This window comes from Oratosquilla oratoria, chromosome 8, assembly GCF_046742065.1.
Source record: "Oratosquilla oratoria isolate Oo_2021 chromosome 8, ASM4674206v1, whole genome shotgun sequence".
NCBI lineage: Eukaryota > Metazoa > Arthropoda > Malacostraca > Stomatopoda > Squillidae > Oratosquilla > Oratosquilla oratoria.
The window spans coordinates 71,357,248-71,384,747 of record NC_134784.1 but is presented as its reverse complement, the minus strand read 5'-3'; the positions used below and the strand labels follow the sequence as shown (position 1 = coordinate 71,384,747).

Sequence of the window (27,500 nt, the reverse complement as noted above, 5' to 3'; positions counted from 1 at the left end):
GCAGCTAATGTCAGTGCTGTTTTGCCTTTAACCCAGTGTGGAGGACAGGGAGACTCCTTTATCCACGATGTGACAAGATGGAAGGGGTACGAAATGATCAACATGCATGTATTGGATAGAGGTTATAAGGTTGGAAAGAGAAAGGTGAAGCAGATAGTGTTGATAAAAAAAAAATTGAATGGATTAAGCATATGGAAAGAACGAGTGAAGAAAGACAAAATAATGTGGAAATTAAGGAGATGGAGTGAACTTGTGAGGAAGACTGAAAAATGAGATGGATGGATGTGGTAAAGGGGTCCTTGAGCATAAGGGGAATGTTGAGCAGGAAGGGGTAAAGGAAAGTGGTTGCGAATGGATGGGAAATTAATGTGATCAAGGGATTTCTTATTTTCTCCATTCATGAATGGACAAAGAGGGAGGGTTGCTTTGTAATGAAGCAGTGGGGGTATAATTGGCTGGTCAACCTTGCTGTGAAGGAGCCATTAATGGGTGTTGGATAATTGAAGGATGGGTACATACCTTGGCTGGCTACCTTCCTTAAACAATAATAGGTAAGAGGCCTTTTGATGCATGTACATATATATTGGGTGAGAGCTTTGACTGCTACTCCCTTATATATGGGAAATGAGGTTTTCATACGTGAACACTTGCCTATACATGATTAATCAATTTCATTACAGTTGGTAAAAAGGATACTATAGCTAGTTAAAATATCTGTGAACACTTAGATTTATTGTAAAGATCTCCAAAGAACGCTGGAGTACTTAACCAGAATGACCTTGTTAGAGCACATGCTTGGTGGGCAAGCATAAAATTTGAGTAAATGGGAAAGTAATAACAATGGAATACTGTCTTTAGTAATGTGAAGTCCACACTAGACACTTTGCTTAAAGAGCTGCAATGGGCAGTCACCAAGTAGATGCCAAGCCAACAAGCCCACCATATTAAAGTACAAGAGAATGTGCAAAACATCAGGAATGAAAATGACATTTGTTGCGCCATAGGCAACAAAAATAAAATAGTAACTGTTGCTTTAGGTTTTATAGATTTGAAACCTGCAGCCCCCAGAGTAACTGGCAACACTTCTTAGGCCCTCCTATAGGTCTGTCAAAAAATTAATGTTGGACTGTTGTTTGTATTGTTTTAGTGTAACTTTCTACATCATGTACTTGTAGTAGTAAGAGGGAAGCAGTTACCAATTGTAAGCTATCCTTGTGTGAAAAAGTGGAGGATTTATAAGTTCACACAGATCATGGGACCAAATAGATGAAAATGATGGGTCTGAATGATGCACAACAGGGAGATCATTTTGTAGGGACTTGTTATTAACCCCTTTAGACATGCATGATAAACTGGTAACCCATAAATGTACACTATAATCAGCGCAACGAGAAGTGACCGCTAAGGAGGGGTTAGGAGATTTCCCGGTGGTGCCACATCTCCACAGATAACACGGCCCGCATGGCTCACACTGAATACAGTGTGAGGGGGGCGGGGTCAGAGAATAGATGTAGTGGCAACGTCGCTCTCTTGCTCATATGCCATGTCTATGACTCGAAACAAAACCTTTGTATAGAAAACATCGCTTTGATATTTACCTCGGTGGTGGTGTGACAAAAAATTATAATACAATTATATGTGGCAACATTATAAAGATATAAAATAAGATTATAAAATAATTATATGTGGCAACACAGGGGGACTCCCAGTGCTCCACCCTAACGGCCATTTCTCAATGCAATGAGTATAGTGGCATAATCTTAAGTGTGCTGGTCTTGTATTTGCTTAGTTGTGGGTTTGAATCCTGCACTTCTCTCCAATTCCCAGTAGTGACAGTTACCTGCTTCAACAGTCCCAAGCACACAAAAGATGGCTACTTTGGCTGCAGCTTCACACCTGATGTAGGCCCTTCACGCTCTTCTTCATAAACGTGGCACAAATCCAAAGTGGAAGATCATGTCAAATCTGGATGTACTCAATGGTACCAACATAATACCTGCCTTGCCATCAAGTGGCACTTTACTTGTTTATCCACCTGACATGGACCTTGTCCACTGATTAACTTGAGACCTGACTATGAGAGGATGAGACAGTGGGACCACCCACATAGGAGTTTGCAAGGTATCGTCAAACCAAAAGATCGAGTACAGATGTGCCACAGTATTACTTGCCCTCGCCTTCTAGCACACTAAATGTTTTATAGTACAATAAACTAAATTGAATTGCCAATTGATACCAACCTAATTAGCCCCCACCAAAAAAAAAAAAGGAAGGGGGGAGGGTTGAAGAGGTTCCCCATCTCAATGAACCACCCCAGTAATTATCAAGATTGGATTGTACCAGTCAATCCATTGCCCCAGGTCTCTTGTAAAAGACCCATGGCTCCCAGGCTGTTGCAACCACCGATTTCGCCCACAAGTCACTTGTGTAAGAAATAGCATTTGGATTGGATGGTACCCAAGATACAGCATTTTCACATTTCAAATGCTGATGCAAGTCTTTCAAACCAATCCAAATTTCTGAAACTGGCTCTAGAATTCAGTTGGGCAAAAAATAATTTATCCAAAAGTAATCCATGAAGGTTATCGAGGAACTGCATTTGTAGTGCACTGAACATCTCCAAATAATAACGCTCATCTGTGACACCTTAAACTCATGAAATTAAAGAGTAAAAGCACACACATATAGTCCAACATTGCCTTGAAGATTTAGAATCCACTGTTAAATGATAGTTCATGGGATGTGAAATTTCTATTGCTTTGACAATTTTATTAAAGCCCAGTTGTGTAAACAACTAAGAACTTTCAACTAGGTAGTCTCAGATCAATTCCAAATATTTGACAAATCCAGTCAACCACAACTTGGGCTGGGGTCTGCTAAACAGTTGCAGTAGACAGCCGAGTCAAAGTACAATTTCAGCATTCCAAATGAAATTTAAAAATAAAAGTGTACCAAAGTATGAATTCTTTCTGTCCTAAACTTCAAGCACTCCTAAACGATACTGAATGACCATACCAGTACAGCTTCTGGTAGCTTGACATGAATTTCACATTCATTCAAATTGCTGAGGAGTGTGGGTTTAGGTAAGGAAGAAGGTGTGGATAAAAGTTTCATAGTAAGTTTTTGGCAAAAGGTAATTATGTCTTTTGGGCTTTTATGGATTTGGAGAGGCCATATGAAAGGCATTACAGGACCTGTTGCAGATGTATGGAATAGGGAAAAGGCTGTTAAGTGTGGTTGAGCTTTTATGTTAGTACAGCTTGTGCTTGTGTTAGGGTAGGGAATATTGAAGGTGGGGCTAATCCAGGGTTGTGCAATGTCACTGATTGTTCAATGTGTACTTGAATAGGGGGTACAGCACTGGGATAAAATTTATGAAGTACAGTGGAGGTTACAGGGATGGAGAGGATGTAAAAATATGAGAGGAAGAAAGGGCTGGCAGATAGGGGATGAAGGAAAACTTGGATGGTTTAGACACATGGAAAGAACAAGTGAAGATTAACCAAAAGAAGGGAAGGTAGAGGTGATTGGATGGGGCGAATCGAGGGAGTGTCATATATGGAAGGATGAAGGCAAGACATGAAATAGGCTGACCCACCATGCAATTTACATGGAGTGGAAGGTCTTTTGGTGCATGTATTTTTGTGTATGTATATATATTTTCAGTGTGCATGTTTGTGTATTCTCCAATTGCTATTAAACATTACCCCTGGCAGTGTTTAATCAAAGAAGTGCCATTACTTCTGTATGTAATAACCTTTTCCAATACTGTTGCACATTGTATTGGCAATTGTGGCAAACCACAAAATCTTATTCGCACATGGAGCAGACATTCAACCTAAAGTGGGTCTATAAATCTAGGCCTTCTTATAAGTCTGACTTGCCCTGCTTTTGGGTGAATAAAAAAACACTAAATTCTACAAATTGTGCAACAGTATTAAGCAAACTTGTTTGTCAGGTAAGGCACAACATCCATACAAAGAAAAGTACTTCACTTAAAGAATAACAGTCTTGTGGAAGAACTGCACATACAGACTTCCCTTTATTTAAGTTTCTGAACATCACATTTTACTCAAGGTTGGGGGAATTGAAGTTGAAATAATGGTCCTTGAATTATTAAAAAGGGAGTATATGTAATCTTTGTATTATAGGAAAAAAAGCAAGATAATGGCAAAATAAAACCTTGCAATTTACAGGACAATGAAATGCACGTGATTCTTAGTTCTAAAATTATACATCCGTGTATACATTCAATGTAATAAATACAAAGCACATCCTCATACATTGTGGTTGTTGGTATTAAAATCTTATGACGAAAGTGCAGGATTAGGACAAGAATGTAGTGCTATGACTGGTGCACAACAACCCATCAAGGAGAATCGGAGTGTTTAGGGAAATGCTCTTTTCCGTTAGAATCTTCGTAAACACAACACAAATGTGTAAGCTCCATGTAAAACTCTAGGGGAAAATCTTGCTTTTCCTACACATTTGCAGCAAAAAGAGAACACAGGCAAGGGAACTTTGCCATCGTCTGTGTTCTCCTGACACTGTGATTCTTCTGGAGGGGGTCTTACCCTAACCCAGGCCTAGTGGTCTGTGCGGCATTTAGCCATAAAAAACAAAACAAAACAAAAACAAAAACAAAAAATACAGGCCTGAACAAGGCCTCACGTGCCGCCATGCACGCCATGCCTCACGGCAGTGCTCCAAACTATGTAAAGTACCTGGTACATTGCTCCAACAATATGGTCCTAATCTACTCAGTCACCCAAACCAGACAAACACATTCTCCCATTCCAGGAGAACAGGTTTCACTAGTAAGGGTTCATAAATGCACTTCTTACATTCTAAAAAGTGTTGATATCAAACTTAAAATTTTGGAATAGTCAATAGTTTTGGTTTTTCCCATGTAAATTCATTTCTTCCGAAATGACCATAGCAAGAAGTGTTTTTGTAAATGGGCTGTTTCAGCCCCAGATCCTTGACAATACGTCCTGGTCTTAGGTCAAAGTTCTGATTGACAATTTCAAGGAGCTGACTTGAAGTGTACTTTGAAGTACCATAGTGGAAAATGCTGATACTAACAGGTTCTGCCACACCAATAGCATATGATACCTGCAACAGAAGAACAGTCAAGTAAAGTTGTGCACCATCTCAGACTTGTGCAAGAAGACATTTATTAGAAGTGACCTATCCATACAACAAAGGCTTTTCCCCCTTAAAAGGGGGATAGCCTAGTCAGAAAGTATGTACCATTCTCACTCATCACCCTTTCTTCCCTCTCATCTTAACTCCCCATGGAGGATGGGTCTTCTCTGTATCATGCCCACTGCCCTGGATCAAAAGCAATGCAGCAAGACAACACATCCACAACAAAGCTGCTTCCCCCTTCTCTGTCCCCTCATGTAGAAAAGAGAAGACATGGAGCAATCCCTTTGGACTGCATCAAGATACAATTCACACAATCACTCCTTGCTCCCCCCACCACCCCCTGCTCCCTCCCTTCCTTATTTGCACCACATTATCATCTATACCCAGCCACTCACCTGCATCTCCTGCCTTCTCCCTTCCTTCTTCAACAGACATTCCCCTCTTGCTCAAAACCCCTTTCACCCTATCCATCCATCCATCTCATCCTTGATTGCTCCCTCAAGTTCACTATCCACCTCTCCCTTACACAATTTACTAATCTTTCTTCACTCATTCTTTCCATGTCAGAACCATCCCAATACTCTTTCATCTTAACTTTTTAGAACTTCTGAATAAAATGATGATGTACGTACCTGTACCAGGCACCGCCTGCAGAGGCCATTCTTGACGAGAGACTTTGCAACCCATCTCGCAGCGTAAGCAGCTGAACGATCAACTTTAGTGTAGTCCTTGCCAGAGAAGGCTCCACCTCCATGAGCACCCCAACCACCATATGTGTCGACAATAATCTTGCGCCCAGTGAGCCCAGCGTCACCTTGAGGTCCACCAATGATGAATTCTCCACATGGGTTAATATGGTATACAGTGCTGTCATCTAAATATTTTTCAGGGATCACCACCTTGACAGCTTTTTCCATAATCTCTTTCCGTAGTTGATCCAAAGATATTTTCTCTGAATGCTGTGCTGACACTACTACAGTGTGTACTCTGATCGGGATTGCGGCACCATTTCTGCAATGCAAGAATCCATCTGTTATTTTGCATTCCCCAATCCCAATACTTTCACATGATACACACAAATTGCAGTCCATCATAAAGACCTTAATTCTTAACACTACAATACTTTATACAAGTTTCCCTTGCTATTCAATGGTTCGATATCCTATATTTTGTATATACGATCCTTATGAATTTATGCCACTCGTTTTTTTTATGTAGGCACTCGATTATACCATCACCAAACCGTAAAGAAATGCTTTTCATGAAAGTGGTAGTTGCCGACAAGACTGACGAGTTAAACACCATATGTGGGGGAGCCTTTATTTGTACGACGTTTCGCTTATTACAGTTTTTTCAAGTACAACCTCAAGCATGTGTATCTCAACTTGTACTTGAAAAAGCTGTAATAAGCAAGACGTCGTACAAATAAAGGCTGTCCTCATATGGCGTTTAACTCGTCAGTAAACAAATGCACCATGATTATAGTGCCACCCATCGAAACTTGTTCCTGCTCTTTCTTCAGTTGTTTACTCCTTCAACCCGTGTATCAGTGTGTGTTTCGTGTTACTATTTCACATTCACCGTTGCTTCTACGAGAGTAATACATAATGTGATGGCTTCTAAGCGACCTGCAGCAATTATTACTGGAGAAATAAAGCCCAAAAGACAGAGGAAGACTTCTGTTGGAAATGGTAAGTGCCATGTGGGAGGCAAAGGAGCTAACTCCATCGTCAGAATCATGCAGTTGCCCCAGTCAACCGTCTCCTCAATAACCAAACAAGGAGACAGTGTAAAAAAAAAAAAAAAAAAAAGCTAACGAAACAGTTTCTACATTAATGGCAAAGATGCTGATGAGGTAGACGGAACCAATAATGGAGGAGATGGAGACTTACGGCTGTCTCGCGGCAGCAATTCTCTTTCTACCTCCTTTGTTGGAAGAGGGTAAAGAGGAGGAGTATGTAGGGGATGGAATGGGTGGGAGTGGTTTCTATGCTATTTTTGGGGGGCTTGTAAGGGGGAAAAAGCCCTTGGAATATGTATGTATGTACCTCCCTTGTGACAACAAGAGCCCTCTCAATTTATAATGGTCTACATAAAGGATACGAAATTAAGGATGGGTCAACTTTCAGTGTCAGTAAGGGTTGGTTTGACAGTTTTAAAGCCCAAGCAGCCCTACACAACATCAAGATGACTGGCGAGGCAGCAAGTTCTTATGAGACTGCCGTTGCAGCATTCATATCAACACTGAAAAAAACACACTAAAGTGTGTGGCTACAGTGCCAAACAGGTGATAAACTACAACAAGACAGGCCTGTATTGGAAGAAAATGTCATCCAGAACCTTTATTGCTAAGGTTGTAATGCAGCCAGGGACCTGAAGCTGAAGCCTTTACTGATTTACTGCTGTGAAAACCCAAGGTCACTTTATGTGAAAAAATATCTCCCAGTGATATATAAATCCAACAAGAAGGCCTGGATAACATCTTCTATGAACCAGCATTATGTTGCAAATTATTTGTCCATTGCACTGCATGACTATGCTGCCAAAGAAAACATTGCCAATCATTTCCTCCTGCTGGTTGACAATGCCCCAAGCCACCCAACAACCATGGAAGATTGGGCAGACAACATTGGTGACGTTTCTGCCCAAAAACATGACAGTACTCAACCAGCTCATGGACCAAAGATAATTGCCACTTTCAAGGCATATTACCAGCACCGCACAATGAGTCAGCTGATTAACATGACCAACAGCCTAGACAAACCAACAGTCAAGCAGTTCTGGTCCAATTATATCAAGAAGGCCATTGACAATATCAATACAGCATGGAAGGTGACAGAAAAAACAACAAATGGAAGAAATTGTGGCCAGTGTGTCGAGCCAGCTGACGACTTCATTGGGTTTAGTGATGTAGCACCCATTTGTAAGGACACCATCAGGCTCTTGCATATGGCTGGCTTCAACAATGAAGATCTGATGGAGTTGGAACAAGAATGACATCTCATGTTGATGACGATGCACTCCATCAAGGCCTCACCATGAAACCACTTTGCAAAATTCTCTGGCCTAGATGCAATCCTTGAAAAATTAAAGGAAAGGGACCCAAACCCAGCACAAAGTGGATCAATTGCCTATAATGTGGAGTAAGCCTTCAAGGTCTACAGAAATAAAACCACATTTCCACCTTCTTCAAACCTGCTGCTCCCTCCCACCCCGCTTGCCCTACATTAGCTAATATGGACTCCCCTCCACCACCTTTCCAGTCTATGTCTGGTGCTCTTCCGTCCAGTGGGATCGGGTAACTAGCGGCTTTCTAGAGTATCTTCTCTTTCCAGTGGATACAAGCCTACTGAGGAAACAACTGTATAAAAAATAACGTCAATAACACTACCTCTTTGGATGGCAAGGAAAAGTGTTATACATCTAAGATAGGCTAGGCCAAGGCTACTCTCCCCATTAAATCAAATCCTATCAACACTCAAGTTCGCTACCCAACTGTTCGTTATTTGATCTGGTTTTCAGGAAAGTAACCCAATCATAAAGAGGGGGAAACCTGTACAAAGAAAGTGAAATATTTTGACACTGCACAACCTCTCATACACAGCTATAAAGACTTACTCAAAGTAATATTCTGCGGTGATTTGGGTCTTAGTGTCTGGCCTCGACCACCAAAAGGTTCCATCACGTCGAAGCTCTGCAATTTTTTGGTTCAGGCGATGTGCAAGAGATATGGTAAGAGGCATGCATTCTTCTGTTTCATCAGTTGCATAGCCAAACATCAATCCCTAAAGAGAAAAAAATGTACTAATTAACCTTCTTTTCATATTGCTTTATATGTATAAATCAAGTCAAAATACCTACCTCCTCCAACCAACAACGTTTCAATGAAGGTTACCCAGTTACATCTATATAACAAGGTCCTCTAACCCCTTATAAGGGCTTCTTGTTATAAGGGATGTAGCCAAATATGGCATGTACCCATCCTACACATTTGTTTTCCCTTTTGTCTTGGCTCCTTATGGATGAAGAGTCATCCCTGGGCCCAAGACAATGCACAAAACCAAAATACATAGGTATTAACAGGAAACAAAAGCAGTCTTGAAAGGATATCCTGTATGTCTGGAGCCAGAATGAGTAAATTTAATAAAAAGTTATTAAATTCCACAATGCAAACAAAATAAAAAAGAATAAAAAAGACAGGCAAACAGATGAAGGGGATAAATTGCGATGCAATTCATCATCCGCTCTCGTGTTGCATACAGATGAATCTGGTTGGAAAGCTTTTGGTAACCTTAATTGTAAGAGCCAAAATATATATATATATATATATTATATACATTCTTTTATTTAGATAGCTAAAAGGCTTGTGCAGGTACATGCACAAACTGGAGTGGATGAAGGGACAAGATATACCATGTACCCAGGACATGCTGATAACCAAGATGCAAGCAGACTAATCGACATTGTTAGTCGTTTCTTTTTCTTTCATTCAGCAGTTCCCTGTAGTTTCCTTGGCACCGATTCTTGCATCATCCAAAGATATCTACATCCATCCATTCTTACTGTTAATCAGCATTTAAAAAATTGCTAAATGAACAAGGAAGTTGATGTGGTAACACTGTAGAAAGTTAAGAACAATGGGGAGGTTTGTGGTTACAAACTTCTGAACAAGTGGATGATACAATGATGAATTAAGTGACCATAGATTATGGCGAGTATCAAGATGATGGGGGCCCATAGGCGTCGCAGCAGCAAAAATGATGATGGAACTGAACAGACAACTGGACAAGACGCATCTGCAGACAGGTCATGCTCAACAGTTGACCAAAGAAGACATTGGAACATACTCACCTCATTAATATTGTGCAAGACTCCCATCACCTTGTACACATGCCTTTGGGAAACTCATTTGTGATCAAAGTAATTAAAAACTTGAATATCAAGTTTCCTGTGATACCAAAATTCAAACTATAGTAACTGGTGCATTACATCAAGGGTGCACATAGAATGTGGTATCTATCATTCAGAGAGAAAGCCCATCTCTGAACAAAATGGGATGTGCAGGAAGGTGTACATGTAGATACTAAAACGAGGCATTCGGAGATCACCAAGAGGAAGAATTAGGAGATTGGATGGGTGAAACTAAGTGAATTTGTTCACCAAGACATCCAAAGGCAGAGGAAAATCTTTGACAACTTTCGGATCAAGAGGGAAAGGAACCATCATGTTGGTACACAATGTCGGCAATTAAGAATATACGTGGAAGAAAATGGAATTAAGGCTGTGGGAATCCTGACATCTGCACAGTCTGTTAGCAAGTGTCACTACAGTTTGGAATATAAAAGAGGTGAAGAAACTTGTCCCATTCTTCCCATACCCCTTAGATTGCAGGGTCTTCATATAGCTGAGAGGTTGAGGACTCATGTTCAGGATCCTTGTGGCACTTTTTTTTTTTTCAACTGAAACTCCATTTCCAATGGTGATATAGCCAGGCATACAACAAAACCCAAAACCCACGACCTTTTCATTCATTTTACTCTTACCCATCATAACGGAGGAAGTTACACCATATATTCCCTCAATAGTACTACCTATTCAGCATTGTACCTTTTACATAACTGATCAATGTTTTTCCAGCACATCCATGTACATTTTTCACATCCTGACCAATCTTAGCGTCGTTGACTCCATCATATACAGTTTCCCTGGTCAACACCTTGAGAACAGTTTCTCTATTTACTGGCTCATCTTCTATTCTAGAAGATCCCAGCAACACTACATTTACATTCTTACCAAAATTCTCAACACATCTAAATCAGTCAAAAAAGCCATCCACCTTTCACTTCTCACCATCTGGGACATCCACTGTACACTTCCAAAAATGTACATTTCCCACCACTTTCACTCACATTATCTAAGGATATTTCCTTTCACTATCATGCACTTGCCTATTTTTTCATTTACCAACAGTGTCACTCCAAGGGCAATGGATTGATTGATTGCCACTCCTCTCCTTCACCCACTTATCATTTCCAACACCTTTCCTACCACACTTGACCCTATCTTTCAACTTCAAATTTTTATTCATGGTTATACATACATATACAAACAGCTCCCCCACCCCCTTACAAAAGAGGTAACCAAAATAAAAGGCATAAAGCCACTCCCACCCATTTCATCCCCACATACTCCACTCTCATACTCCACCACTCCCTCCCTCTTTTCTTGGCTCCTGACAGCACATCCACAGCATTTAATTGGCGACACAGATCCCTCTCCGTCCCTTCATACAGAAAAAGAGAAGATGGGGAGAAATTCCTTTGGGCCATGTCAAAATATTACTCGCCCATACTTCATTGCCCCCCATTCCCCACCCACTTTCTTCCATGCATCACTCACCCCTATCTTATGCCTTCTCCCTTCCTTCCTCTACAGACATTCCCTCTTTTCCAATGCCACTTTTACCCCATCCATCCATCTATCTCATCCTTGGTCACCCCCTCATGTTCATGCCCTCCACCTCCACCTTCTACACCTCTTTTACTAACCTTTCTTCATTCTTTCCCCATGTCCAAACCATCCCAATACTCTTTCATCAACCATATCTCCCTACTTCCTTTCCACCACCCACTCTCCTCCTTGTTTCTCACTATCCAGCCTAGTAACCCATACTATACTTCTCAGGCATTTCATCTCAAGCACATTTTAACTCTTCCTCTCTTACGTACCACATTTCTGCCCCATACAGTGCTGATGGCACAATCATTCCTTCATACAAACTTCTTTTAGCATCTATTCCCAAATGACTATCTTGTTACACTTTAATCCCCCAATACACTTACTTGCTTGCTTTTCTCAATCTACATTCTACCTCTAATCCACTTTTTCCTGCCACATCCGCACCCAAGTATCTAAAGCTATCTACTTCCTCCAGTCTCTCTCCCTTAATAATCCCTTCCAAGTTGCTGCCATCCTCTCCCTTTGTACACCTCATCACCTTACTTTTACCGACAACTTCCTCCTTTCACAACCTTCCCAACCTTAGTCACTAACTTCCTTAATCCCTCCTCTGAGCCTCCTACACGTGCAGTGTTGTCACCAAACAATTGGCTCATTTCCCATTTTCTTTAACCATCTCCAATCCCTGGCCCATTACCCTTGCGTTTACCTCTTGCACCAACCCACATCCAAATTACTTCTCACAAGCATACTGAAATTAATTTCCCTTTTGCTCTTATTGTACCACATCCATACACTTGGGAAACATTTACTAGGCTTCTGGTTAGTCCTATCAGGCCCACATAGGCCTCAAATTCCACTGGAGAAAAATAAGAAGTGGAGGAACCTTATCTCTCAGTCTACCCCATTTAATCATCTACTACAAAAATGGCGATTGCCTTCCTTACCCCTCAATACAGGGGATCAGGAGTGGTAAGGGACAGGTTTATCTCGACTCCTTATGGATAAAGGGTCATCCACATCCTTTGTCCACTGTCTGTGCAAGAATCAGTGCCTTACTACAAGACTTCCACAGATGAAGCTGGATTATGTTCGCTTTATTACATGGCAATCTACAATCACAACTTCGTAAATTTTCTTTGCATTCATCCCCAGATACTATTTCATGCCACACTTTTCATTCTAGGACATTACTTGCCTCCCTTACTCTATAATTCACCTCCACTCCCACCCTTTTAGGACTTTAAATACATTATTCTTCACTTTCTCTAGCCTCTCTCCCTTGAAACTTATCTCCAACTCATTGCCACACTATTTCATTGTATATTTTCTTACTTTCACCAAAATTTCCTTTCAAATTTCTCCTCACATACATTCAAATGCTACAAGCTGTCTCAGAGCTTCCTGACCTATCCTCAAGCAGCGATGTCCATAAACAACTGGTTCACCACCCAATTCCCTCCCCTTTCAGCCTCTCTAAACCACTGTCCATCAACCTTTGTTTTACCTACCATAGTAACCTATCCACATAAGTCAACAACTGTGGTGAATTTGCTTTGATCGCCCTAAAGCTACTACATTAGTATTTGTCTCCTTTTCCTTTGTAACGTGGAACTACACAAACTACCCTAGCCTTCCGACACATTAAACAACCTTGGTACCCAGTCCACTAAAAATGTTCCTCCCTAAAATTACATGGCTTCTAATATCCAGCAGAACATCAAAAATACAGCATCACATTTCCCAGTATGGCCACTTAGTACTGCCATGATCGTGTTTGTTGTGACAATACTGTGGTGTGGGGTCCACTGTTATCTCATGCATCTCAAATACCTCTGTAGCCCTATTATTGCTATAATGGCTTCCAAACATCAAGAAACACTTATTTTCTAAAAGTCTGAAAAATCTATTACTTGGCTCTGTGCTGAGGGTGCCGTGTTTGGGAGCTTTGACCTGCATTTCCATTATTATTTACAGACTCGGTGGCATAGAGGGCTATGGGGGCAAATACATACTCAAGTTACCAGGTTCAAGTCCTAACCTCCCCACTCCCACCCCTGGCACGAACTACCTTTTCTTCTGACTTTTTCCTCTCCTTCCTCTTTTCACTTCCACTTTTTTTGTTCTTTTCAAATTCTGTCAATCGGTACCTCATTTTACAGATGCTCTCCTTTATACCTCCCTCATCTTGTGCTCTCGTTTCTCCATTGCTGTGCTTTTCTAATTTTACTTTGTAACCAATCCTCACAACCTCCTCTTCCATGACTGTCTTCCCTTCACTGCCTCTCTTGTTCCCTCCCACTCTCCTCATCTCGCATAGCATCTTTGCACATATTGCTTCCTACTTGGTCAAAGGGTAATACGTTTTCTAAACAAAAGGAAAACTAAGGCGGGTGGGAGTGGAATGGAGAGTGTGCGACTTGTTACTTCCCTTACAAGGGGGAAGATGCCTTTGGGTACATACAGGTAAGACTCCTATTTGTCTTGACAGATGGAGATGAACGAAACCATAAAAATGGGGTGGAAGAGAAGAATAGAAATGAGAAATAGGCGAGAGTGGCGAAGAGAAAGAAATCGGAATAGAGGGGGAGAGATAATGGAGGGGAAGAAAGAAAATTACGAGGTATGACTACTAGTAGACATGCTCACACTATAATGAAACTACAAGACAATTCTTGAGCTAAGTAAGCAAGCATATTAGTTCACCTAAACTATGGATGCAGATGTTAACATTAAATCAATTGGTTGCCTCAGGGCTTGTAGAATACCTATGGTTCCTAGGTAACCGACTAATAAAGGATCTATAATGAAGGTTGACAACTGTTGCTAGAAGGTTTGAAAGGAAGCTCAGCAGAAGCGACACAAACCACAAGCTGCTAAAAGGTTAAATGGTTAAAGATTACTTGTGCTTTTGTGTCGAGTACTTCCCTTTCATATATATATTACACCATCTCTGGTATATTGCCCAATATCATGGGCATGGGTGGGATTATCATAATTAGATAAAAACAAAATTGTACTCATGCTTAACATGCGTATGACAGCACAAGTAATCTTAACCAATGCATTATGAACTGTTACAAACTTCACCTGATCACCAGCACCAACGTCCTCCTCAGCACGGTTAATGTGGACACCCTGAGCAATTTCAACACACTGTTGCTCTAAGGCCAGCAACACGTTGCATGTCTTATAATCAAAGCCTGCCAGTAAATGACAACAAATCAGATTTCAGCCAATGCCAGTTTAATTTGGTTACGACGAACAAGTTAGATACCATTGGTATTAGCCCCTCCACCACCTGCAAACTTCACCTGGAATTAAATCTTAGTTAAAAAAAGAAAAAAAAAAAAGCATGTATAGTACCTGATCACCTGCTCCGACATCGAGCTCAGCACGGTTGATGTGAACACCTCCAGCAATTTCTGGCGACTGTTGTTCCAGGGCAATAAGCAGATTGCAAGTCCGGTGGTCAAACCCTATTCAAATCATAATTGAATGGGTGTGGTGCTGAGAATACTAGCTACACAAGTGGGTGGTTCATTTAGCAAAGCCCTCTAATCTTTACATTAAAATTCAAATCTGTGCTCCCAACAAGATCATTCATTATTAGACACCAAAAATTTTATGTTAAACTTTGTACTATTACAATTAATTTTAAAAGTGATCTGCTTACAACTATTCTCAAAATATATACTTTGAACTTATCTATTCTTTTTCTACTTTCAAAATACAATCTATTCTTAATTAATCTATTTTCAAGCTACCATGATACCATCTAATGATCTACTTTCAAATTACTATATTCTCAACCAATCCACTTTCAATTCCTTAATTTATCATTTTTCTTATCATTACATATTAACTAGATAATGCTAACAAGAATTGGTATTTATTAGTAGTGGTTCTGCAAGATGAACAATACCTGCCGCCCATTTCCAAACCCAATAATACCCTCGCCTCATCAGAAGGCTTAGCTCCAAGAAGCTGGCAGTATCTAAACAGTGCCCAAGATTTCCCAATTTGGCTGGATTTCCTCCAAGTTATCAAACAAGAGCTGACGGCAACTGGTAAATGGGTCCCTCACTACTACTACGAGCCAATGATAGATGGACCCACAATAACCCAACACCGAGACAAGGCCAAATTTCCTTCCCCATGATCCATGGCTAGGTCTAAGGATTGCTCTTAGCCCCTTGGGCGACAGGTTTCAAGTCAGTGAATCTTGAGGCAACAATTATTATTGACAATACATCACTAAACATACCTTTGCTGGAATCATCATAGCCAATCCGTTTGATGGTATCTCGAATGACTTTTTGGTAATCGACAACAGCCTTTGACGTTATTTCTCCACACACCAGCACCATTCCAGTCTTTGAACATGTTTCACATGCAACCTTGGCATCTGGGTCTTGTTCTAGATGGGCATCCAGTACTGCATCACTTACTTGGTCACAGATTTTATCTGCGGAACAAAATGTCAAACTCGTTTCCACAATTTGCAAAAAATATAAAATAACGTAATTAAAATTCATCACCAGAAACAAATTTACATTTTCATATGCTCACACCTATTACAGAAATCTAATCCGGATCTCGTCACTTCTAATTTATCTATATTTGTGGGAAAGAATTGTGATAAAACAAGAATTTAGACTTCACTAAACAGCTTTACAACTATACAAACTACTGACAACCCCCTCTGATTACAACCAAGTAAATACAATTAATTAATCACATCTAATCGATCAGGATCATCTCGCCCTTAAGGAAGTTGAACCTATCGAACGGGCTCAATACAAAGGAACTACACTCGGTTCAATTATACAATTTTCTATTACGTCATAGGTACATACAAGCATCCCAATTGCTATAAACATATATCTCCCAACCACAATGGCAAAAAGCATTTCACACTATCCAATTTATAAATAGAATTTGTAGGCTACACCCTGCAATTTTCCTCGCATGTCGTCCCAAACACGTACGGGAAGTATGTCGGAATTATGGATTTCTTGGTTCACAAACAAAAGTCACGGCAATTCCAAGCTATTTCGATTGAAGTTTCATTTGCACGAATCCACTTTTTTCGATTATTCACCATTGCATAATCTGATGCTTAAAATACATTTCATTCCACGTGTAAGAGTATTACCAGAGGGAAACAATTCGGCGCCAAATTTCGTACGTAAACAGTTTGCCACTCCTCCCTCCCTTACTCATGCTTCATGTAAACAAAACACTTTCCAGCCGTCCTCTGAAAATTCCTCAGACATTCATCACTCAGGAGGATCCCATAGAAGTATAATACGTTTTCCTTGTCACTTGGCGTTCCAGCACATACGTCTGCCAACCTGACAGTTGGCTAGGGCCTATCGGTAGTATAATAAGATACAATATATAAACAACCAACAAAACATTAAATTACCACGGAATACAGAAAACAACTTACCTGGGTGTCCCTCACCAACGCTTTCACTGGTAAACAAGAAGGTTTCCCGGTTTGTCGCTTCTCTTCCACCTTCACCATTCGGGAGGCCATTGGCGTGCATGGCTGATTCGGGCATCGTGTTACTCTTAGGGTTGCGAGTGGAAAAGAGGAAGAGACAGCGTTGAGCGAGCTTATATACCCGCGATGTGTCACGTGATCAGCACCACACGTTGAAGCGCCAGGTTTAAGCAATTGTATATGTTTCCTCTTTTCAGGATAGATGGACTGCTGGAGCTTTGATACTTGTGGTCGCTGAAGTGTGACTTGTTTGCTCGTAGGGTACTAAGATGAGGGCAGGAGGGTCAAATGCTCCTCTTATGTTTGCCACGGAAGAGTATAGTTGCCAGAAATCGACAAACAAGAGTATTGCCATATGCGGTGGACATTATTTCTTCTAATATTATTGTATTTACATATATGAGGAGCGGTGTGCACATTAGTATAGCAATTATGAAGGAGAATTTCTGACTGAATTCATCTGTTGTGATTATTAATTACCAAGATTTGTGGTTCTTTAGCAATTATCTTTGTAAAAAATGGTAAATTGGGCCAAATCAAAGAAACATCATTGAAGTGGAAGAACTGGGCGGAGCAGAAGGGCCAGGCCCACGAAAATGACCAATCAGATTGAAGACTTATCTCAAGGTCAGGCTTACACACGGTGTGACGCAGGGTTTGTGAGGGTTGGGGACATAACTCGAATTTCAACAAACACGAACACATCAATTTGGAGTCAACAAACTGTTGCCTGTCGATACAATAGAAATGTGAAATCACAAATACAGCTGCACATAAACTGAGGCAGAATTAAATTATAAATTGCACAATTTCATTGCAATGCATTTAGAATCGAGGTGGATGGAAAATTACGCCTACAAAGGACTTAATTTGCACTGTTACTGTTTTTAGTGAGATGGACTGGCCGGTTGAAGTTGCAATTGAAAGTTGTCTTCATTGTTCTCTTCTTATTTCGATATTATTTCTCCTATTGCATTTAATCTTCAAAGTGATGAGTGGAGAAAACTGAATATGACTGATACCGTTGATAACGATTTTTCTTCCTCAGGCATAAATATCATGTCATGATTTTTTTTATCCTTGTTAAGTGCCAACACAAACTTTGTATGGACTTTATGGATTTACAATACAGGCTACTTTGATTAGTGTGTATAGCATAAACTACCCATTTGTTACAGGATAGAAACGCTACTAAACTACTGTCCATGACGATAATCCCATCGTCACTCTACGTTTCACCTTGTTTATCAGTGGCGCTCGCAAGTTGAGTAAACAAGTCCGAGACAAACGAAGAATGTTGATTACAAATATGAAAAATTCTTTTCTAGATTAATTTTTACGAAGATTATGTGGATGCGCGTCTAAATTTTATCTTTATTATTGCGTAATCCTTCTGTACACCAATGTGTTGTGAGTAATTTTGTACTTTATTTTCCATATCCGTTTGTAAAACGTATTTATGTGTACCTGTGTGATATACAAAACCGAGGAAATTCAATAACTTCCCATATATTTCATTCACTTTTCTTTTAGTTTAAAAATTGTTTGTAATTGTAGTTTTTGCAGTGGAAGAATATAGTTGTGCCTACAATTGTGGATTTACCTAATTGAAACTTACAGGAAAGGTGCTATACCCGTAGAATTCCCTCTCTTTTTCTTCACCTATACTTAGTTTCGAGTTCGGTGATGGTTTCAATTTTGAGTATATCATCATCTAAGCCAGCGTATGGTACGCAATATTTTGTCGATAAGGGGGTGTATGTCGCAGTATATCCCGAATTCACACGAAAGTGTAAATACTCGCAGATATTTTGAAAAAACTGTTCCTTCTGATTTGGCATTATCTTTTAACTTTGTATTTTAATTTTAGTTTCAGAATAGTGATGAAAATTGATGGAATGTTGTCAAAAACAACAAGACACATTATACAAGTGTGACAGTGGCGGGGGTAGGATGGAGTGTAAGACGGGCAGAAGGGGGCATGGAGTTAGGGTGAGACTGAAGCCGTTTAAGCTGCTTAAAGAAATCACTAATTTCAGTGATATTTTGGGTCTGCATGCAGTGCTTATTGCATATTTTATGTCCCCGCTATGTAGATATTGTACATGACTAACGTTTTTCGTCTGGATAATCTTTTGGATTAAGAACTAAATTTTTAATGTCTCTTGATAAAGTATGGCAAGATTCACAGGGACGGTATGTGCTAAATACGACGCTATCTAGAGTCTAGATTTTAGACATTATGAAACCTGAGGTTCTGTGACACACACACACACACACACACACACACACACACACACACACACACACACACACATATATATATATATATATATATATATATATATATATATATATATACATATATATATATGTGTGTATGTATATATATATTGATGAAGCGTGGCAGGACATTCTCTCTAAGACATATTTTGTTAAAAACGACAGAAAAAGAATGATCAATTAACTTTTTCCGTAGAGGGAGTAAATTAAATTTCCAAAACTCATAGGAAACACAAAAGTTATAATGAGCATAAAAATACAGCACTCATTTCTTGTATTTTGTTTACTGTGTGCTGTATTTTTGTGTTCATTATAACTTTTGTGTTTCCTATGAGTTTTGGAAATTTGATTTGCTCCCTTTCCCCCTACCAGAAATCTACTTCTCGCAAGCTTGAGAGCTCACGGGAAAAAGTTAATTAATAATTCTTTTGCTGTCGTTTTTAACAGAATATATATATATATATATATATATATATATATATGTATATATATGTATATATATATATATATGTGTGTGTATTCACTATTCACTTGGTCTTTTGGATCACGTGTTCGACTCGTGATCGACAGCTATTTCCCTCCTGGAAGAGAGCTCAGAGCTCGTAGATCCGATCTATGGGTAATGCTATGACCTTTCACACACACACACGCCCACGAGAGTCAGAGTAACGACCCGAAGCGCAGCTATACCGAAATTAATTTCGGCCCTGGGCAGGATTCGAACCAAGCACTACGCGCACCACCATGCTAGTAGTTCATCGTTCTACCAACTGCGCCACCGAGTGTGTGTGTGTGTGTGTGTTTTCGAAAATGTTTTGGGTCCAATACACTTTCTAGAATATCGATGGATGGAGTACCCCCCACATAACCACGCTCCTGTGTTTGAATAACTGGGTTCGTGATTTTTCATGTTTTCCCATCATCTCTGATTTTATTAATTACAGGAAAGACCAATGAAAAAATGAGAATTAGTGACCAAATATTCTATAATTTATTTCATCTTATTCATTGTTGTAGTTATAACTACAAGAAAGGAACACTAAACTACTAATCCAGAATATAGGGAATCCTAGATTATCTAAATCTGAGTATAGGGGCTAAGGTCGAAAAAGGGTTAAGAGACATTGACCGATGTTATCTCAAGTGTTTACGGGTTAATATTGAGAACTGATACTGATAAAGTTGGCTTGATCGCGTGTATGCAATAAATTGCGTATGAGAAAGATTACTCGTGTCGTCTCAACAGCAAAACCCCATTTCACCTTAACTTATTTTATTTATTTATTTATCTATTCATTTATTCATTTATTTGTGAATATGTCTCTTGACTGCTACATCGTTTCTGTCAGATTTGTCCCCTTTTAGAATTCTAAAAACCTCAGTCGTATTATCTCTTTTTGTGTTTACGTGTGTACGTTTGAGTCTGTCATCTTGGTGTTCTGAAAGATTCATTTTATGAGTGGTGAGGTAAACACAAGGAACTATTGAAGTTTTATTATTGACGTTTTGTCCTTACCAGGATTTCTTCAGAATTCTTACATACATCAACAATCAACATGTCATTTTATGCCTAAATTAAGTTTGGTTATGTTATGGTTGTATTGTTGCTATAGTATTTTCCCTTTGCGCATGACGCTATCTTGTCGTCAGCATTTCTGACGCCCAATTTACCATTTTAGCTGTGGTGACTCATCTTATTTTGTATCGTATATCATCCCGCTAATATTTCAGAAACTTTAATAACATCCCTCCGGATCAAGTCACTCATAATTCTTTTACGACTGGAGACTAATTTCCTTTCATAAGTAATTGATAGATACAATTACTGCTACTACCCCGCCGCGCCGTTCTGCTGCCCTTTTTAAAACTTCCCTTCGCCACCTCTACGACTTCTTTAGAGGAATACTGTCCCTAGGGATGGATGTGTTGGACATTTCTGACTATAAACTACCCAGTAGATACAGTGCCGAACTCATGAATAGGTGGCCATGAGTTTGATTCCCTGGGCCTGCTGCCGGCAATGTCGCGTTGTTGGGTCCCGGCAGCCCTGGACGGGAGAGAGGCGACTCAACATCAGCCCAAAAACCCAGCGGCTTACTACAACTAACAGGGCTTTGCCCCACCATAGGTTTCTTGCTTCTCACCACCTAGGAGCGGGAGGATGACTTCATATTACCTTCCATTTTGAGTTGCAATCACCTGCGTAGGTGAAATGAAACAAACACTCAAATCCGATCTACGATAGCGAAGACAGAGGGACGGTCGTCAGTGTTATCGCACTGGGCTCCCACAGGCTACGTCTGCACCAACAGTTGAGAGTTCGTTTGAATGAAAACGACTTCGGTTACAATATTTCATTTGTTCAAATATCAAATTATGACGACTGTAAACTTATACGAGTGTTAGAAATACTGTTGGAATGGTCTTAGAGAAGTCTAGATTTTTGCAAGTGAAGTCATATTCTAGTTATTTAAATGGAAGCTGGAGGTAGGGTGTGGGAGGAAAAATAACCTAGTGTGATAATCCTTTGAACAGGTATCTTTACTTATCTTCCACAGGTGAAGAGGGTGCGTTGGACACTCTGCTGAAACAAAGGACCATCTAAAAGGCTTACGAACTTCGTACGATTCAGTGACTATCCAACCCCGTTATGGGTCATTACCCTACGAGTTTGCCGAGGAGGGTATCCTTGCAGGGCCTAGAGACGGAGGTCCTGGAGGTTGAATAATGTCTCAATCCTGTGATTGCGCTGAGGTCTCCCCCAGGGATAGTAAAATATCTCTTCCTTTCCTGATTTACGTCAGGACAGGTGGGTCCTTTTAATTCGATCGTTAATCAAGTGATTTTCCTGAGCCAAACCTTTGAGTCAGGCACGCCCTGAGCCAAGCAGCTACCGCCTATGCCAACACCGCACGATCTGCAGCTATCCCCGACGTTGAAGCATCTAGATGAGCTGGGCATAGCTGACTGTCAATGTCATTCCTAAGCATCCACTGAAAACATTGACATCACCAATATTTTCTTTGCCGTTGGTTCTGTACTTCTTGCTGATTTACTGGAGGTTCTGACCTTCGAGTTAGTGCACCGACAGGCAAAACCTCAGAGACTCCAAGTGTCCTGGTCCAAGACAAAGCATTTGGAGGCTCACTCGATAATACAAGTCGATGTTTCTATGTATAAGAAACTGAGGTCAAAGGGATCTTCACATCTATCTACGTACCAGAAGATTTCTTTCTCTTTATAATTGGATATAGCCAGCCATGGCATCCACCCATTACCACCACACTCTCATCCATCAATTATTTGTTTCTATTTTATCTTAGCACAACTTGGTTCCTCGTGGATGACTTGTCATCCATGCGAAAGCGTAACAACAAAGAAGTGTCTGAGTGTTTGTCGTTTTTCTGCGTTGTTGTGGGCCAAAACATCTCTTGTTTGTATACTTTACTACTGTAACCCGTTGCCACAATATCTAAATGTAACTGAATCAAAGTGATTTTTGGGAATACATGTAGATAATGAGATAAGGAACAGCTTGTGTTGATATCTGAAGTATGAAGGATGGTAGAAGTTGTGATCTTTATGCCCAGGCTGACCTACGAAATGTTGTAGAGTCCAAACTTGCCTACGAAGAGTAAAGGAAAGGATTAAGTATTCTATGGTGGTGCTGTTGGGTTTGGAATTGGTAAAGAAAACGGTCGTGGCGTCTGGTGAATTGAGACATGACGTCATGAATCAAGGAAGGGTCAGCTATAGCAGTGGTATCAAAGTCTACACACACACACACACACACACACACACACTTCTGTTTGTCTCCTTTCCCCTTTAGTCTGCCTGTTTTTCTCTTTGTTTTAAATTTAATAAAATTTGATTAATCAAACCTGCCGTTCTTTTCTTTCTTACAGGATGCATGAAACGAGTGTTCCAAGTGGTGGGTTGGTTTAGATCAGGGGTTCCCAAAGTGGTCGATATCGACCCCCAGGGGTCGATGAGACCATCCAAGGGGTCGACAAATAGCCAAGGGGTCAAAAGGGGATCAGTAGATTGCTAGGGGGTCGAAAGGGGTCATTAAATGACTATGGGGTCGAAAGGCAGTCTTTAAAATTAAATGGTTAGCATGAAATGATCCTGTTCTCTTCCCGTACTGAAAGAGTAAGAACAATCAACCAATCAATATCTAAACTTAAAGAAGAACCATGTCAGTTCACTCTGAGTCGAAAATCCTCCCCATTCTGTGCATGTAGGGAGAATCTCACATACACACAACCACATCGTGAATGAACATCAAGATGACGAGCTTGTGTAATATTATTGGGTTGAATATTACTTATAGTAATACTATAAATGATATATAATAAAGAATATGTATAATAATATTACTAGCGTTAATAACAATAATAATACCAATAATAATAATAATAATAATAAACTGACATAATTCGTGAATTAATAGCTTGGGGGTCTATTGAAAATCTTAAACTTTACTAGAGGGTTGATAGCTGAAAAAGTTTGGGTTCAACCCCTGGTTTAGATTGTGTTTTACATGGCTGATGTCCGTGTTCGAATCCTGCAAGATCCGGTGACTTCTGCTTGGCCTAGAAGTGGTAGCACAAAGGGCAAAGGTGATAGTCTCGTTTGCAACTCTTGACTTGAGCTCGCATTTACTCAATTTCAAACATTTCCATTTGTTCGCGGTGCTTAATTTTCGCGGCTACATTGGATTTAGTTTAATTTTCGCGATTTTGCGTCGCCTTCGATTAGTTGGCTGAAGCTACACATACCGTACATACACACACACACTCACGCGCGCATACACACACACACACAAACGCACACATCCATGCACGCACGCACGCACACACACACACACACACACACACACACACACACACACACACACACACACACACACACACACACACACACACACACACACACACACACCTTTCTCTTATCCCAATTTAGTAAGTCTTCTCTATCAAGGACTTCCATTCCTCTCATGATTCTATAGGTGGTCAATAGGTCACCTCTTTCTCTTCTTTGTTCTAGATTCGGTAATTCCAACTTTAACAATCTCTCTTCATATGACAGTGTTGAAAGTGTTGGGGCCGTCTTCGTAATTGCTCTTTGGATTCTTTCAATTTTCTTTATTTTCTTTTTAGTGTTGGGTGTCCATAATGTCACTGCGAACTCCATATCTTCGTCCAAGTAGGTAAAGACCATCTTTACTGATCTTAAAAAGTTGTAGGTTTCTCCAACAATTTTATTTACCTGTTTATCAGGAGTCGTATCCTTTGTGATAGTCATTCCAAGGTCTTTTTCAGAACTCATTTTCTTTACTTCCCTTGTGCCGACTTTATATTGTCCTGATCTTTTTTTTTTTTACTTCCTGTGTGCCGACTTTATATTGTCCTGATTTTTTTTTTTTTTAACTTTTTCCAAGTCCATTATGCTACATTTCTTTATGTTGAAGTCCACTTCCTACTTGTGACTCCATTCCAAAGCCCTGTTTATGTCTCAAGCGACTCACATTTCTTTTCTGTACTTACTTCCCTCATCACTTTTGCGTAGTCTGCAAAGAAGTTCATGTAACATACTACACCCTCATCCATGTCATTTATATAAATAACAAACATTATCGGAGCCAATACAGATCCCTGTGAGACACCACTAATCACTTCTTCCCAAACAGAACTCTTATCTCTGAGCACTACTCTCATTTTTTCTTTCATGCAAGAAATCTTCCCTACATTTTAATAGTTTTCTTTATATCCCTCCTATGGTGTGTGTGTGTGTGTGTGTGTGTGTGTATGTGTGTGTGTGTGTGTGTGTGTGCAATCTGTAAAAACAATACTTTATTGAATGTCAATTTATCATCGAATTATGTCTTCCCCTTGAGTAAAATGAAAAAATAGATCCACGGGACAAAAGGCCACGTTGACAGGAGATCACTGGGACACGACACCACACGACAAGCATATCATCATAAGAAAGATGACCTTCTTCCCGCCAACACCTCTGCCCAATTTGAAATGCAATTTCTATTCAGCTAACCTTGCTGGTTGATATGGATACAATATTTAATGTCCAAGTTTCTTGCCACATGTCTCCTGAACCACGATACAAGCTCTAATATCACTCAAAAGTGCTCAGTGACAATCGCCCCCTCCTATACACGACTATCGTTTCATTTCCTACAAACTTGTCTTCCTTTCCCGCCAAAACCGATCCCGTGATGGCGGGTGATCTGTCCCAGGTAGGATACAGTCATTCCGCGAAGACGACTATGTGTAATGGCTAAATCCTCTGTTGGTATAAAATAAATCAATATTCTGACGCGTTTTGATTTTTTTTTTCTTCAGAGTTTGAGCTTTGAATTAAAGAGTATACACAGAAAGGAAAATGTTATCTTAAAATCAATAATGCCACAGATACTTTCCCACACACACGTGCGGGCAGAATTTTGTACAAAAATTTAAATTCTACAATCTCACACTTTAGATTAACATTATTTTTTCTTTGAAAAGATTTTTCGTAATTCATACATATTGGTATAAGTACTATTTTTTTCTAGGTGACCCACGTGCCATTTACAATCAAATGTTCACAAACAAACACTTCCTGGATCAGCATAATACAATTTTTGAAGAATTTACAAGAAGGAACAAACATGATTGATTCTGCCAGCTATTTCAAACCATCACTAGATCCTAGAATCTCTTTCTTAGTTCTAGATACTCAATATGGACTTGTAGTATCTTACAGAAGCTTTCCACAGTGCGTCTCGAATGATGAGAGCACCCCACGGCGTTCCACGCATTGAAGATTCAATAATCCTGATTACTCTTGTGGGCGAAAGAAAGATGATGAGATGCATGTAGGGAGAGGGTGGTTGTGAGTTGGAGGTAAATCTTAAAGAATAGAGGTTAGAACAGTGGTTCTTAACCTTTGTCATTCCATCCCCCCCTTCATGAATTCTCAACGTTCATGTGGATCCCCTTCATTTTTTCCCAAATCCTACCCTGCCAAAAAATGTTAGAACACTTAAATGATACAGCGTTGACGAACGGAAACCCCATTGCTTTATTACAAAGTTGACAATCTTAATTATCTTATATTTCTGCTACCAGGGCAGAGTGATGGAATTTTTTATATTCAGATTCCTCACATTATATAGAAGTGTATAATTTGTATCACCAGGTCATGACCCCTTTGAGTTCTTTTCAAAGGATTACAAAGGCGGAGCATGCCGACAGGAGACCTTTTGATCCATATCTAGGTCGGATGCGAAAAAAAAATCATATTAATAATAAAATAATAAATAAAAACTATAATAATGTAAATAACAAATAGAATACATAAATAAATGCATAGGTATAGTTAAATAATAAACAAACAGGTAAATAGTAAATAATAATAAATTGACATATAACTAATAATAAATGAAAATCAGACAGACAAATGATAACAAAACAAAAACAAATAATATAAGATAAATTATAATCATTACAGCATCTTACTTAGGTATTTATCTAAATGATTCTTAAAGCTTCGAACTGAACTACATTGCACATTTTCATGGTTCCCCAGGTTAATTAAGAACCACTGGGCTAGAAGAAGTGAAGAGTTTGAAATATTTAGGGTAACATAGCGGAGGATGAAACACTTGGGGTGATGGTAAACTTACTATAGGAAGCAAGTAAGTGTTTGGGAAGGAATGAAAAGTGTTCTAGAAATAGGTATCTGTGGATGAATACAACGTTTAGGCAGTACGAAGGGGTGATTGTGCCTTAAATGAAGTAGAGAGGAGTTTAAACGTGGGCAGAGTAGGGTTATAACAGTGTTTTCATCCCATAATCGAAGATGACCGACATATCTGAAGACGATATTTAGAATCATCGTGGAATTCACACTGTTAAATGTGTTTGAGATGAAATGTATAGGAAGTATAGTAGGTCACGAGGATGGATAGAGGAAGAAATATGAGATGAGGATAGAGTGGAGATGGAAAGAGAGTTGGCGGGTAAGTTTGATAAAAAATACTGTAATGGTTTGGGCACATGGCGAAAATGAGCGAAGAAAGACAAGCAAAAAG

At 39.7% G+C, this 27,500-nt stretch overlaps 1 protein-coding gene across 2 annotated transcripts; it reads right to left on the bottom strand.

The window, feature by feature from the left end:
- Positions 1-3,995: 3,995 nt before the first annotated feature.
- Positions 3,996-17,401, bottom strand: Sam-S (S-adenosylmethionine Synthetase). Of its 2 annotated transcripts, none has more exons than XM_076189395.1 (6): positions 17,066-17,401; positions 15,878-16,078; positions 14,701-14,813; positions 8,770-8,936; positions 5,784-6,162; positions 3,996-5,115 (listed from the first exon to the last, which is right to left on the bottom strand). In XM_076189395.1, the coding sequence occupies exons 1-6, from the start codon at positions 17,178-17,180 to the stop codon at positions 4,870-4,872; spliced, it is 1,221 nt and encodes a 406-aa protein (XP_076045510.1). In that variant the 5' UTR covers positions 17,181-17,401; the 3' UTR covers positions 3,996-4,869. The 2 variants fall into 2 exon arrangements, with proteins under 2 accessions (XP_076045510.1, XP_076045509.1); XM_076189394.1 differs by lacking the exon at positions 14,701-14,813 and adding an exon at positions 14,977-15,089 and having other exon boundaries at positions 17,066-17,400.
- Positions 17,402-27,500: the final 10,099 nt, after the last annotated feature.